Source organism: Phodopus roborovskii, unplaced genomic scaffold (genome assembly GCF_943737965.1).
Source record: "Phodopus roborovskii unplaced genomic scaffold, PHOROB, whole genome shotgun sequence".
In the NCBI taxonomy this organism is placed as follows: Eukaryota; Metazoa; Chordata; class Mammalia; order Rodentia; family Cricetidae; genus Phodopus; species Phodopus roborovskii.
Window position 1 is genome coordinate 19,559,772 of NW_026126480.1, and position 16,074 is coordinate 19,575,845.

A 16,074-nucleotide genomic window follows, 5' to 3' on the forward strand; every position below is an offset into this window, starting at 1 on the left:
GCCTTGGTATGTATGTCTGTTGTGTTCAGAGAACAACTTTCAGGAATCTTTATCTCCTTCCACAGTGGATTCTGGGGATTGAACTCATGTTTTCAGGCTTGTGTTTCTGCGCCATCTTGCTGACCTACCTTTGTAACTGTTGGCACAGATGGATGCATTCAGTAAATGTAGGTCTTGTGTTGGGCCTTGTGCACAGCGCAGGTGATAGGGTTGTGAGACATGGGAGAAAAAGAAATCAGGAGGAGTCCTTGCTCTCAAAGAGCTTAAATTTTGGCATGCAAATTAAGAGAGTGAAATCATTAGAAAATGCCTGTTTAGAGCCAGCTGTGCTGGTATACACCTTTGATCCTAGCACTGGGGAGGCAGAGACAGATGGATCTCTGTGAGTTCTAGGCCAGCTTGGTCTACAATGGAATTCCAAGGACAGTTAGGGCTGTTACACAGAGAAACCCTGTCTCGAAAAAGCCAAAACCAAACCAAACCAAACCAAACCATAACCCCCCCACACCAAAACCCAGAAGAAAAAGACTTGTTTATTAATCCTTTCTGCCCCCCTACCCATATAGACTATATTGCTTAGATAATTACCCTAGCTTTGAGAAATAAGAAGTCTAGCTAGGAATGGTGGCTCACTTGTAATCCCAACATTGAGAATCTGAGGAAGGAGGATTACTGCAAGTTTGAGATGATCTTGGCTATATAGTGAGCCTCATGATAGCCAGGGCTATATATTAGACTGTTTAAGAGAACAGAAGAAAGGCCAGTGAGATCACTCAGCTAGTAAGGGCACTTGCTCCCAAACCTGACTATCCCCACGTCGGAAAGAGAGAAGTGACTCTTTCAAGTTGTCCACTGACCTCCACATGCATGAAGTGGTAGGTATATACGACATGAAGTGTATCGGGAAAGATAGGAAACACAAACAGCAGAGGTATCATTGGATAGAAGATACTCAATTTGAAACATAAAATCCAAAGAAATATTGTATGATGTAATGACATTATTTTAGTGTTGCAAATACAGGCGTTCACTGAACTCATCAGTAGAGTAAAAATATATGTGGGCTGAGAGATGGCTCAATAGTTAAAGAGCATTTATGGCTCTTGTAGAGGAAACGGGTTCAGTTCAGTTCTTAACACCCACATTCGTGGTGGCTCACAACCGTTTGTATATCCACCTCTAGGGAATCCAGTGCTCTCTTTTGACCTCTGTGGGCTCCTGCATGCACACAGTGCACATATATGCATCCAGGCACTCACATCTACACATAAAACCAAGCAAATAAATACTAAAACACAGAACATGTGAATAAAAACCATTTTGATAATGCACTTGTCCAGCATTGTCACAGGGATGTTTCCTTGTCAAAACAAGTGAGTTCAAGGTCACTGCAGGTCAGTGGTCTTCCTGAAAGTTTCCAGAAGTCCCCTCCTAACCACAAAGAAGGGAACCATTTCTGTCCACTTTAGAAACCATCCACTTCATTAGCCAGTTCATTGTATTGTTAAAAAGCAGATCATATTATTATTTTATTCTAATACTGATTTGGTGTTGCTCTGTTTCACAGATTAGAATATGAGAGACATTAAGACCTTAAGGGGTTAAGTTCAGTTTCTTTTTCTTTTTCTTTTTCTTTTTTTTTTTTTTTGGTTTTCGAGACAGGGTTTCTCTGTGGCTTTGGAAGCTGTCCTGGATAGCTCTGGTCTATAAGACCAGGCTGGCTTTGAACTCAGATATCCATCTGCCTCTGCCTCCCAGTGCCTTTATTGTTATTTTTAAGATCGATCTATCTGTCTGTCTGTCTGTCTGTCTGTCTGTCTGGTCTATCTATCTATCTATCTATCTATCTATCTATCTATCTATCTATCTATCTATCATACACTGTTCTGTCTGCATGTATGCTTACAGGCCAGAAGAGAACATTAGATCTCATTACAGATGGTTGTGAGCCACCATGTGGTTGCTGGGAGTTGAACTCAGGAACTCTGCAAGAGCAGCCAGAGCTCCTAAGTGCTGAGCCATCTCTCCAATCCCCTTTATTGTTATTTTAAAGTGTGACAATTTCTTGTAGATTCTATACTTTAGGAGACCTTAGTAATCTGTCTTTTGAAGTAGACATTGCTTTTAGGTCATGGTATAAGTTCTCAGAAGTCACATTTGAAATAGGTTTGGGTGTATTGTTTGAAATAGAAAGATAATTATTCTATTACATTTTATTTGTATATTTATTTAGGTGAGGTATGTGAGCAAGTCACAATGTGTACATAGAGGTCAGGAGACAACTTGGGAGGGTTGGCTCTCTCCTTCTCGATGTGGGTCCCCGGGGTCAGCTTGTCAGACCATGTGGCAAATACCCTTCCCCAGTGAACCATCTTGCTGGCCTCTGATTATTTTTTATTCTGTAGTCATTTAAAAACTATCATCATATTACCATTTCATTGGTTGTTTCTTGCTAAGAATTATATGTAATGCCAGCACACAATAATAAAGGCTGTTGCTTAACTTTAAAGAGGAACTGTCATAGTTCATATGTACAAATGGTATAAAATTCTTACAACTTAAAAAGGGCATTAATGGTGCACAACTTTAATCCCAGCAGTCGGGAGGCAGAGGCACGTGGATCTCTGTGAGTTCCAGGTCAGTCTGGTCTACAGAGCGAGTTTTAGAAAAGGCTCTGAAACTACACAGAGAAACCTTGCTTTGAAAACCAAAAAAAAAAGGGTATTTATAAAATGAAAAGTCTCTCTTGGCTCACACTAGTTCTCTGTTCCTATGTTCCTTCCAGAGTTCATAATGTACCTTAAATTAATGCTCCTATTGTTACATAGTGATTATAGTTATATATAGTGTTCTAACATGTTTTTCTCTTAAACATAGCAAACTCTAATGATATTTTTGCAGCTTCCATTATAAAGTTTAGTTTGCAATTTTGGCTTTAGTGTGAATTACACGTTAGTGCTAGGAATGTCTGAAAATAACTGTATTGGCTGTTTCCTGTCTGTTTTTTGAAACGACTTCAGCAAGGATTTAAATAAAAATTACTTCTAGAGTGATAGTGTTTTCTTATTTTCTCAGTGATAGATATTCATTCATATTCTCCCCTATTAGAGTCTCATTGTGTAGCCCAGGTTGGCCTCAAACTCTCAAATGCCTCTGCCAAGAGATGGGATTATAGGACTCAAAACCATTAGACTCAAAAGATTTTTGAATCAATTGTTTTTTATCCTTTAACTTAGTGTTGGTTTGCATAGCGTCTGGATAATATCATGTGTTTTGTTCCCATGCAGGCATCTAATTTCAAAAGTTCTAACTTGGATTGTTAAAGTAATTGACCAGGCAAGAATAATCAGCTGGAAACATAAGGAAGCAAATTTCAATGAAGGCCTTACCTTGTGTGAAACGGCACACAAAGCCGAGGTTAATTCTCATGTACTTGGCATTTATAGCATTGTGTTCCCAATCCTGTTGGCTGTGTTTTCTGCTAACCACTGTGATAAAAGCTTTTTATATTGGGAAACCAAAAGTTCTAATTTTAAAAAGCAAGGTTAGAGGGCTCACATGCTAAGTGAGCCTACTCGGAGGCGGAGGTGTTGTAAGCCGGCGCAGTGGTGGGCCCTGTCTGCTGTGGCAGCCCTCCACAGCCTTGAGACTAGAGAACTGAGATGAGACACTGCCTGTCTCTAAATAGTCTTAATACTTTACCAAAACAAAGGAGTGAAGATAGCTCCCTAAATTAGATATTTCCAAATCTTACAGTGGATACAAGTAAGTTATGAGTTATTTCTGATTTCTATTCTTTTTTAGAAAACTTGAAAATTTTATGCTTAAAAAAAAAATACATGTGTGAGGCTCGAGGAGGGACCTGATGCCTTCTTTTGACCTCTTAGCACCAAGCGCATACGTGGTGTACAGATACATATATGCAGATAAAACACTGATGGACATAGAATAAATAAACCTTAAAAATGAAAAATAAATGTGAACTCTTGCCTTATTGAAGATAATACATGAATCTCAGGGCACTGTTAGTGTTGTCCATGCACCTTAGCCCAGCATTTCTGATCTTAGAACTCAGAGCTTACACCTTCCTGAGCCCCACCCACTTCCTGCTTCCTTTGGGTCTCACTTCTGTCCTATGGGTACACAGTGATGAAGCTGCAGGTACCTGCCTTCTAAGCTTGCTGCCGGGTAGTCTCATTCCTGCCCAGCGGAGGGGTGGCCGGAACTTTCCTGTCTGTGATCAGTAGGAGATGAGAACAGCTGGGTTCTTCTTCTCATGTTCCTCCCATCTCACAGCAGACACTGAAATGTGGCCTGTGTCTCAGCACCCCGTATTCCTTCCCATCCCACTCTTACTTTTTTTTTTTTTTTTTTTTTTTTTTTGAGACAAAGTCTCACACTCTAGTCCACTGTGGCCTGGAACTTTCTGTGTAACCCACACTGGCCTAAAACTCAAGGTGATCCTCTTTCCTCAGCCTCCCCAGAACTGGCAGGTTATAGTACTGAGCTGTAAGGTCCAGCATCCCTCCCCACCCTGAAATGGGGTTCTCACTGTTTTGCCCAGGCTTGCCTGGAACTCATGGATTCCTCTGCTGGGTCCCCCAATAGCTGGGACTGGAATGCTCTGTCACTATGCACAGTCCTTTTTTTCACTCCAAGTCTACTTGATGCTGCAGTTCTCAGCAACCAAGAGGAAAAGCATTTAATAGAAAATCTGCAGCTGGGTGGTGGTGTTGCATGCCCAGCACTTGGGAGGCAGAGACAGGTGGATGTCTGTGATTTCGAGACCAGCCTGGTCTGCAAGAGTGGGTTAGGAGTAGACTTAAGTAATTGGAGAATTAATCTCTTTCATCTAAGAACATTCCAGGCCTCCTATGTCTTTTGACTCTTTAGGAATAATTAGCTTTGCCATATTTGATTTGGATTAGAAGACTGGTACATGTGTGCATGGGTGGACTAGCTAGAAATCACACTAGATAGTAAAAAAGATATTCTGGAGCTAGGGAGTATGTGACTTAGTGGTAGACTGTCTAGTGTATCGGAGGCCTTTAGTTCCAGACCTCCTACCTTTTCCCTGAGCTGTGCAAGGAGGGGTGAGTACAGCCCCAGCAATTCTTTCTGTTCATAGGATAATGCATGATCAGAGACATAGCTGTTACACTGGAGTTGAGAGACAGCTGTGGGGGCTGACATGGGTCTCAATGATAGCTTCAGAAATGCTGTTTGATACAGACTCGATAGATTGGGCGACTTTGGGAAATTCTGTGTTAAAATGTTTTCATTTATTTACTTTGTGGGTGAAGGGGTATGTGCCTGGAGATAAGAGGATAACATGTAGGTAATCTTTCTCTCTTTCTACCACATGGGTTCTGGGGATGGAACTGGGATTGTAAAGCTTGGCATCAAGCACCTTAGCCACGGGCTATCTCTCTAACTCTCTACTGCTGTATTTTATTTGTTACATGGGAAGATTAGAAGTAGGGTACTTCTCCCTCTCTCTTTCACTTATCCTTGCTTTTTGCTTTCTGTGGCTTCTGTTACTTGTGATCAGTTGTAGCCCAAAATGTCAAATGGAAATTTCCAGAAATAAATGGTTCAGAAGTTTTAAATAACTTGTTATAGAATATTGCTTTAGTTGTTCATTTATTATTATCATCTAAGTTTTTTTTTAATCTTTTGCTTGGCTTAGTTTGTAAGTTGAACTTAATCATTGATACATGAATTAAAAATGGCATTTATGGGGTTTGGTCCTATTTGGGGTTCCCTGCATTTTGGGGGAGCTGTTGGCTGTCTCCCCGAGGATTAGTCAGGAGGCTGGTCAGGATAGAAGCCATATTGTAGGTACCACACATAGCTGGGAAATCAGTAGGAGGGCAGCAGAGGTAAACCTCAGGGTTGAGAGTTCCCTCATTACTTTGCTATACACTGAGGCTTCAGATTTTTCTCCTGGAGAAGAGGGTGCTACGTTGAGCCACCTAATTTCTCTCTCCTACTGTGGAGGCCTACATCATACTGTTAATTCTTATTCTGTCCTTTCCTTGGAAGTCTGTCCTTGAGGTCTCTCCCACCCCCACGCTGGCATCAACCCCAGGGCCTCATGCAGGCAAGGCAGGCACTACACTTGAGTTTTAAGGACTGAGACTGCCTCATTAGATCTCAAGCTGGATGAATGCTGCCTGACTGGCTCCAGCAATGTTATTAACTAGTAAGTCTGGAAGTTATCTGAAGTACAAATTGCAGTTAAATGTTCTTTCTGGAAGTAAAGTAGAATAAATTAAAAGGTACACATATGTGTGAGGATGGTGAAGAGGAAAAGAAAATAATCTTGAGGAATTTCAAGTGCCCTTGCCTTAGCCATGTTTGTGGCTAGGTTTCTCCTGAAGTACTTTCTTTGTTTTTTTTTTTTTTTTTTGGGGGGGGGGGGAGTGTTGCATAAATGGATAAAAGACCTGTCTGTGAGGAATGTGCACAGTGGTGCAAGTCACAGGCGAGAAACCTACTGGAATTTTCTTTCCACAGATGGCTTCTTTTTTGAGATAGGATGTCACTCTGTATCCTGAAGTTCATTATGGGGTCTAGATTGATCTTAAACTCTTGGCTGTCCTCCTGCCTCAGCCTCCTCAATGCTGGAATTAAAGGTATACATTGTCACATCTGCTGGTTATCTTTCCCAATACTCTTTTCCCAGTATCTATGCATACATACATGTGTGCAGATATATGCAGGTGTATGTATTATATGTAAAATATACATATATAGTATATAAAATTCGAGACATACATACATGCTTTTATTTAAATAGGATCTTATTTTATGTGCTTTTTTTTTTTTTTTTTTTTTTTCCTCTTCAAGACAGAGTTTCTCTGTGTAGCTTTGGAGCCTGTCCTGGGCCTTGCTCTGTAGACCAGGCTGGCTTCAGACTCACAGAGATCTGCCTGCCTCTGCCTCCCAAGTGCTGGAATTAAAGATGTGTGCCACCACCGCCGCCCAGCGTGACCTCCCTTCTTAAGCATTGTGTTGAACATCTTTCAATATCATACTACAGAGTTATAAATCCCATCCTTTTTAACACTTGTTCCCACAAGTGTTCTCACACTGTTCCCACAGTGTAATGTGTTTTGTTTTATTTTACTGTATTTTCATTCATAGAGTTTTCGAGATTTTTTTTTTTCCCTTCTGCTAAGCATGCTACAAATCCTAGGTCACTTCTCTGTCGTCTCTGTGTCTGCCTGTTAGCTGTGCTGTCTTGAGACGGTGGCTCAGCTTTCTCTAGCATGGGGGCATTGGCAGGTCAAAGACTGAGTCTGTAAGCAGTCAGTGCTGTGTGGCTGCTTAAGTATTGGATGTTATTCAGCAAAAGGGAAGCTTATTTTAATCCACATTAGTAAATTAAGTATTTTTTCCTATCATTTATTTTTGTTCACTGATTCATTTATTTTTGAAGTAAAAAGGGTAAAAAATTTACCTTTTTGTGGTACACTACAAGATAGGAAGTCATGGAAATAAACTCAGCTGAGCGTGGTGGCTGGCGCAAGTACTGTAATCACAGTACTTGATGGTAGGTCAAAGGATCAGGAGTTCACAGTTAGCCTTGGTCAGAGGGCAGCTTTGGGAACTAAGGTCTCTCCTTTCCATCATCTGTGTTCTAGGGAGCCTTCCAGAGGCTGAACTCAGGTTGTCAGGTTTGGCAGCAAGCACCTTCACCCACTGAGGCATTTCTGTATTTAAAAGCATTTTTAAAACGCGGTTTGTTAGGGTATAGTAGTAGCTTTTTACAAGGAAGCTACACTTAAGGAGTTACAGCCATGCATGTGGCACTTGCCTTTAATCCTAGCACTCAGCAGGCAGAGGCCAGCCAGGGCTACCCAGTGAGATCGTCCTCTGCATTGCTACTTGTTCTGTTCTCTGTTGCTTTTGGAGAGGTTGTTGTTGCTGCTCTTCTTGCTTGAATTTTTGGATGGCTGGATACTGGTTTGGTTTTGTTTTTGAGACACGCACATCTTTTGGAGCCCAGGCTGACCAAGGGTGACTGCTAGATGCCCTGCCTTACTCTGTCTCTCAGGGTTGTGCTTCTGCTGGGTCCTCCCTTGGCCCTGTGCTAGTCATTTTGTAGCACACAGAGAAAGCAGTAGTAAGCTGAGCTTTCTTCCTCAACTGCAGACAGGCATCTGAGATCCCACTGGCACCGGGACAGAATAAATGTTGTGCAGGGTGTGTTGCTGAAGAGGGTGGGTGGGTAGAAGGTGTGTCTCTAGTGTAGGTTATCATGTGAGACAGTTGGAAGACTTGGGCTCTAGTCTCTGCTTTGTTACATATCCTTGGGTGATTCAGGTCAAGTCTTGGGCCTTAGTCTTTTTATCTGTGATGTAAAGAAATAGACAGCTGACTGTGGTTGCTTACATCTATAAATGCCAGAATGTAAGAGGCCGAGGCAGCAGGATTGCCATGAGTTTAAGGTTTACACACAAGACCTAGTCTCAAAATCAACCAAAGACAGAAAGGGGAGTGGATTTTTAAAATGATTGTCATTATTATTAAAATACTGACTTTCACTGTTAAGAGAAGTTTTAGGAAGAACTCAGTCAGCTGTCATTGAAAGCACTTTGGATATCACACAGCATGTGTGGTGAGGGTGAGAATGTCTGATCTTGTGGGAGAAAAGCTTGTGGAGTAGTGGGTGCAACAGTTACAGGTGGCTTGGGATATCAGCTGGAGAAGAGGCTGGTGTTGGGATTCAGCAAGCGCTTAGACTTAGGAAGAAATGGAGGTGAATGGGCCTCACTCAAGGGAAGCAAGCCCAGGAGAAAGGGAGCTATGGGTTTGCCTGAGATCTAGTGCATGAGCTCGCTTGGCTGTGTTTGTGCAAAGCCCTGGAGAAGCTGAGACTGCCAGGGTAAAGTAAACTGGTGTGTGGGAAGACTTAGGTGTGGATACTTCACTGGCTTCTAGTTCTGTTGGCTCTTGGTGATGTCTAGACAATGTAATTACTGTAAGTAGCACTTGAAGATTTACTTGGTAAAAGTGTCTAGGATGGTAATTGATTGATTGTACTTGGACTGAGGGTCTTTTTGTTATGTTTTTCTTTTCATTTTTGAGGCTGGACAGAATGGAGATATTTAAGAGAAGCAGGCAAGACACAGCAGGGATAAGCAGGAGGAAAAGCTGTTGGCTGGCAGAAGGGGAAAATGACTGCATGGGGAAAGGGGGCGGGACTTTTAGTAGACAATGCCTTTGAGGCCTGGCATAGTCATGGTAGGAAGTTGGTCATTCTGGCTTATTGTTAGGAAGAATTTTCTGGTAACTTGCCATTAGCGTGAAATCTTGTAAGTCAGACAGGAATTTTTGTGCTTTAAAAAAGATCACCCATTATGAATTACAGTTCTGTAATTGTGCTGGTTCAGACAAGTGTTTGGAATGGAGATCCCCACCCCTTTTCTCAGTGCTGAAGCTTGCCCATTGCGCACATCCTGTGAGGGGAAGCCCTGTGAAGGGAAGCGTGTGTGACTCGGGGGTACATTTCAAAGAACCCTTTAGAATCTCACGCCTTTGGTAGGGGGGAGGGGGAACATTCATCAGTACTGTGTGCAGTAAAACACTGTTTAGTTGCCCACCATCCTTGATCTCATTTTCATGATAGCTGGGGCACAGCAGTGCTCACACAGGTCATCTCAGAGCAGAGGCCCTGCAGGGCCAGCAGCAGGCTGCCATCAAGGACCCAGCTGGATGAGTTCTGGCATGGATGTGGATATTTTGTTGTGTAACAATGGTTTATTCTTCAGAGGAGGGGACTGGGAGCAAAGTTGCTTAGCAATCATGTGGGTGCTAAAAGAATGGCCTTTGAAGGAGCAGGCATTTGAAGTGGGATAAATTCAGCTTTTTCAAGCAACTTGCAAAGACTTCTATTGGAGCAGCTCATAGCAGTCCTTTTACAAATTAGGGATGTGTAGTCTTTTTTTTTTTTGCTTCTGATTGCTTTTGTTTGATCTGTTTTTCTGCTTTCTCATGTGGAGAAAGGGCTAATGCTTATGGGAGTGGTTTCCTCATGAGCTGGGAGAAGGGTTTCTGCACAGAGATTGGTTCTAGGTTTGCAGTAGCTCTTTACTACTGGGCTCGACTCATCTCTGAGTGCCAGTCATCTTGCTGGGCCCTTGGGAACTGACTGGTGGGGCTAAGGGAGCACTAGTCCAACCCTGCCACCTAGACACAGCATGCACACTGGAGTTATCTTCTCATTGACAAGTCAGTCTACCAGGAGAGAGAAGGCGGCACAGATCAGAGTGATTGGCTTCTGTTCTAATCCCAGTGTCATGCTGTGCAAGATGGATTTGGGGCACATCTTCTACTCCTTCATGATAAATGTCTTCATTTGTAAAAATAACTATAGTTCCTGCTTTCCCTTGCAGTTAGTGGATGGTGTGGGTCTACTCTAAGGCCCAGGTTGCTGTGGTGGTTTATGAAACTTTCTGATCTTTTTATTAGCTTGTATTTGGACACCAGAATTTTTACTTTTTTATAATGTGTATGTGTGTGTGCCCGTGGGTGTGGAGGCCAGAAGAGAGCCTTGGGAGTTATCTTCAGGAATATTGTTAACTTCTTTTGAGACAGTCTCTCTCTCTCTCTCTCTCTCTCTCTCTCTCTCTCTCTCTCTCTCTCTCTCTGTCTCTCTGTCTCTCTCTCTCTTATAATATTTTTAAATTTAAATTTGCAATATATCCCAGGCTGGCCTTGAACTCATTATTTGGTTATGGACAACTTTGAACTGATTAATCTGCTTCCACATCTAAATGCTGGGATTATAAACATGTACCACTGTGTGTGGTGTATGCCATGCTGGGCATCAAACCGAGGGTCTTTTTCATGTTAGCAAAGAATGTTGCCAATTGAACTGTATCCCCAGATCCTGCCCATTTATTCTTTTAAAGTGTGTGTGTGTGTGTGTGGGGGGGGTGGTAATGGTTTATGTACACATGAGTATATGCACATGTGGTGGCCCAAAGTTGGTGTTAGGTATTTTCTTAATTTCTCTGCACTCTAAACCCCAAACCAGTTCCAGCTAGTCTGTGCAGCCTGTTTGCTGCCTCTGTCCTCTGTCTCTCCCTCCTGAGTGCTGGGATTACTTACAGGCAGCTGCCATCTCTGTTCTCCATACGGCAGGGGTTATAATCTCATGTGCCTACACCTTGCTTTAGGATCTGAACTGAGGTCCTCATGTCTGTGCAGCAAGCTCTGGGAGCCATCTCCCAGGCCATGATTAGGTAAAGTTTTTCTTTTCCTTTTCCTTTTTTCTTGAACTTAAGCAAAAGAAGAGGTACGGAATGTGGGTACTGCTCAGTGATAGAGTGCTTGCCTAGCTTGTATAAAGTCCTGGGTTCCAAGAACGGGAAGCAAACTCGACAACAAAAAAAAAACTTTTTAAAAAATTTTTTAAAGGAGCTGTTGTGAAACCTTGTCTTCGGTCCTTGACTTCCCATCAACCAAACCATTCCCTCCCAGTTCTTAGTTTCTTGTGTCTTCTTCCAGAAGTCCTTGGGTTTCCTCCCTTTTCATTCACCTTGTGACACTTGAATACTATACCCTTAAAAAGCGAGGCTTGCCTTGGAGTTGTTTTCTTATCGGTACACAATGCTTCATCATGATTTTAACATTTTATAGACATACCATAATTTAACCAGTGGCTGGGGATTTTGACTTGGTAAAGTCCCAAGTGATATTTATGTTTGGATGGTCTTTGAGCCTGACATGAGAACTGTTCTCTGTCATTTTTAAGCCCTTGACGGTCTTGAACTAGATTCTTACAAAGCCTCTGTGGGGTGATGAGGGTGGAGAGAAGAAACAGTGTATTTAGGATTTGCTGGCTCTTGTGCTAGGCTGCATGCATCCCCACTGTGCTCCCCTCAGAGGCTCTGCTGGCAAGTACAGGATCTGTTTGAGGAACAGCCTGCTTTGTGTGCAAGTAAACGCCTGCACTGATGGGCTATAACCATTAGTAAACTGACTTCCTTAAAACCGGTAGAGCATGTACAAAAGGATCTCCACACAGATGAAGCTTTGAGAAACAAAACCAGCGTAGAAAGAGGGTATGCAAATGTTCTTTTTATAGATAAAACTTTAAATCTAAAATATCTTAACTGAGATTAGGTGTATGCAGAAGGTGACTTCCTTAATGAAATTGAAGCTGTTTGCTCTTTCTTTCTTTTTTTCTTCCTCTTTCTGAGATCAGGTTTCTCTGTATAGTCCTGGCTGTCCTGGATCTCACTATGTAGACCAGGCTGGCCTCAAACTCAGAGATAGATCCTCCTGCATTTGCCTCCTGGGTGCGAGGATTAATAGCCTGCACCACTGCCCAGTACATGTGGCAAAGAGTAGTTACATGTTCAATATTGAACGAATAGGAAGTATATTAACCTGGGATTTGACACCTAGGAAAGTTTTACAGCAGTTAGAGAAAGTACAGCCTTGCCTTTGTAATGTGATCTGTTCTGAGTGTACAAATGAAATGGAAGGTTCTGGAGTTTTAATTTAATTTAAAACTTGAGACAACTGAGTTTGCTGATTCTCTCGTGGGTGCTGAAGTTTGCACTCAGGTTACTACACCACAGTGGTAGTCCTTTGTGTGTGCTCTGGGGTAAAAGCCCTCCCCTCTTCTCTCCTCCTCTCCCTTCTCTCTTGGTGAGGATGGAACCCAGGGCCTCTGCACACTAGGCTAGCACTCTACCACTGAGGAGCTGCATCTTCTGCTCCTAGACTTCTTTTTCTTTGTCTATCTGTGATTATTTTTTCCTTTTTGGTTTTGAGATAAGAGAGCCCATTCTGGTCTAAAACTTGTTGCCCAGACTCACAGTCTTCTGCTTAAGCCTCTCCAGTGCTGGGATTACAGATGTGTTATGGCTGACTGACTGTCTTGTGCCTTTTTATACTGATGCTAAACTAAGCCTAAAGTTAAAAAAAAATTAGAGATATTAGTATACTTAGAGATTAATAATTAATGCTTGATATATTCACATATCAATGTGGTCCTTTCTTTGTAATAAATGGGAAAACTTGATTCCGAGCAGTTGTGTCTTGTCAAGGTCAAATACCTCCAAAATGCTTTATAGCATTTTGCCAGGTTCTTTCTGTAAACAAGTTCTGACAGACAAGCTTTTCGACATGGGGAAAAGTTTGATTTTGAGCACATTTTCTTGCCTCTGCTCCCTTTTTCCTCCTTAATGTGAACCTGTTTAAAAACAACAACAACAAAATAACCTTGCATGGAGGAGCCTGGCTCATAGCCAGCAGGTAATATATAGACTTGCTTGAAGTGAAACAAAACCTGGAAGCTCCCTTGGTAGCACGTAGAGTGTTTGAGCCCGACCCTATGTTTGCTAGATTATTCTCGTCTTCTACTTTGCCAGGGACCAGTATGTTGCATTCACACAGGTGACATGGTGGTAAGTGGGTGTCTTTACATTGTTGTTTTTCTTTTTACCCTTAGGTCCTTTCCCATAACCTGTGCACGGTGCTAAAGGTTCCACATGACCCTGTTGCCCTTGAAGAACACTTCAGGGATGATGATGAAGGGCCTGTCTCCAACCAGGGCTACATGCCATATTTAAACAAGTTCATTTTGGAAAAGGTATGATGCTAACCTTTTCTCTCCTACAGCTTTGCTTGCCTTGTGAACATCAAGTGGACTAAGGCAGTCGTTATTGTTGAGCACATTAAGAAGCTGGTTATGCAGCCAGGTATGGTGGCACATGCCTTTAGTCCCAGCACTTGGGAGGCAGAGGCAGGCGAATCTCTGAGTTCAAGGCCAGTCTGGTGTACAGAGCGAGTTCCAGGACAGCCAATACTGTTACAGAGAGAAACCCTGTCTCAAAAAACAAAAGCAAACAAACAAAAGAAGATGGGTGCTGAGGTCTCAGAGGATAGGAAGGAGTGAGAATGAGCTCCTCCCCTGCTCTCAGGCTGACACTTCCAGGTTGAAATACATTTGTGTTGCTCTGTGTTTATCTTCTCTCAGATGCTTTACTTATCCTGGAAAATACGGTTTTCCAGGTGCTGGCAGTGGTTGTTAAAGAATGAGTGTGATGGAGTTAAGTGTGAGTATCAAAGGTGCTGATAATTCTGTAATTACTGTGTAGATATCACACAGCAAACTTCAGCCTAGGCTTTTCAAGGGATTGCTTGACATCTCCTTCTGGGGTTGTATCCTAAGATGTGCTCTAGTTCCTTTTACTGTTGCTATAACGAAGTACCTGACAAGAAGCAACTTAAGGAGGGGATACTTACTGTGGTTCATGGTTTCGTGTGATACAGTCCATTATGATGTGCAAAGCTTAGCAGGAGGAGGGGCTAGTGGCTGTGGCAGCAGGAGTATGAGGCTGCTTGCTCACATCAGAGCAGACCAGGAAGTGGATTAGAGGGAGGAATGATTGCTAGAGCTCAGCTCATTTTCTCTCTTTCCTTTTTTACTAAGTCTAGGACTAATGCCCATGGAATGGTATTGCGGTAAATAAGGGTCAGGATAAACAAATAGGCCGAATAGATGTTTATTCAGGGAGAAATAACTTACAACCTAGACAGATGAACACCAGGAAATTCAACCCGATCCTCTCCTGTCCGAGTCACGCCAGAAAGAGAGCGCCTTCCTGGCCCCCTCCGACCTCCTTCCTCAGGTCACCTCCGCCCATAGCTCCACCCCCCAATGGGCGTGGTCAGTGCTACAGAAGGACTACCTCACTACAATTCCCCTTTTAGTCTAAAGAAAAGATTTAGGCTTAATATAAAACTATATACAAAACAGTGAATAACAAGTGTGCTCTAAGAAAAGGAAAATCGAGAACAAAATGACCTACATATCTAGTCCTAGGGTGAGGGCATAATGGAGTTTACAATAGAGTTGTCCTAAGCTGGAAAACGTAAGTCTAGTACCTAATATATCTAACTAGGAAGAGAGAATAATAGTTGTGATAGTTTAATCTTCAACCTCATCAAGACCTGAGAAGGAAAATAACAATACTAGAGTAGACAGGAAATGCGGATGGACAACTTCTAACTACCTCACTACAGAATGGTGCTGCCCACATAAGGATGGGCAGTCTCCCTTCAGTTATGGATGGTGCTACCCACGTAAGGATGGGCAGTCTCCCTTCAGTTATGGATGGTGTCATCCACATAAGGATGGGCCATCTTCCTTTACTTAATCCTCTCTGGGACTTCATCACAGACAAACCCTAAGGTAGTAATTCTCAACCCGTGGGTCATGCATGATCCCTTTAGGGGTAGTGTGTCAGATACTTATGATTCATAACAGTAGTAAAATTATAGGTATGAAGTAGCAACGAAATAATTTTGAGGTTGGGGTTACCATAATGTGAGGAATTGTGTTAAAGGGTCAAAGCATTAGGAAAGTTGAGAATCATTGCCCTTAGGTATGTTTGAAGGCTATATACCTTAAGCTTTTTTTTTTTTTTTTTTTTTCTTTTTGGTTTATTGAGATAAGGCTTCTTTATCTAGCCCTTGCTGTGTAGACAAGGTTGGTCTCAACTCACAAAGATCCCTCTTCCACTCTGCCCCTGCCTTTTAGAGCGTTGGCATTAAAGGTATGTATCACCATGCCCAGCCATAATCTTAAAAGGTATAAACAGCATTTGGGTGTGGTGGTAAAAGCCTATAATGATACATGGGGGGTAGATATAGGAGGAGCAAGAGTTCAAGGTCACTCTCAGCAGTAAAGTTCAAGGCCAGCCTGGACTATATGAACCCTATTTCTTCCTTTTTCTTTTTTTAAAGACAATTTCTTTAACTGTAATTTATGTGCATTGGTGTGAAGGTGTCAGATCCCCTGGAACTGGAGTTATATACAGTTGTGAGCTGTCATGTGGGTGCTGGGAATTGAACCCTGGTCCTCTAGAAGAGCAATCAGTAGTTTTAACCACTGAGCCATCTCTCCAGCCCTAGGCACTATTTCTAAAATCAAAACAAACAGAATACCATAAGACATCCTGAGGAATTCTCAGAAGTCTGGAAATTGCTTTGTTTTCCAGCATCAGAATTTGTGTGGGCTGAGTCAGTGGCAAGGGCATGGTCCAC

General features: G+C 42.3%; 1 protein-coding gene across 1 annotated transcript in view; it reads left to right on the forward strand.

Moving 5' to 3' along the window:
- Window positions 1–16,074, forward strand: part of Swap70 (switching B cell complex subunit SWAP70) — a 59,033-nt gene that overhangs the window by 4,235 nt on the left and 38,724 nt on the right. Inside the window, exon 2 of the mRNA XM_051192669.1 lies at window positions 13,475–13,615. Within this exon, the coding sequence (XP_051048626.1) occupies window positions 13,475–13,615 (141 nt within the window). The remainder of the gene's footprint in view (window positions 1–13,474; window positions 13,616–16,074) is intronic.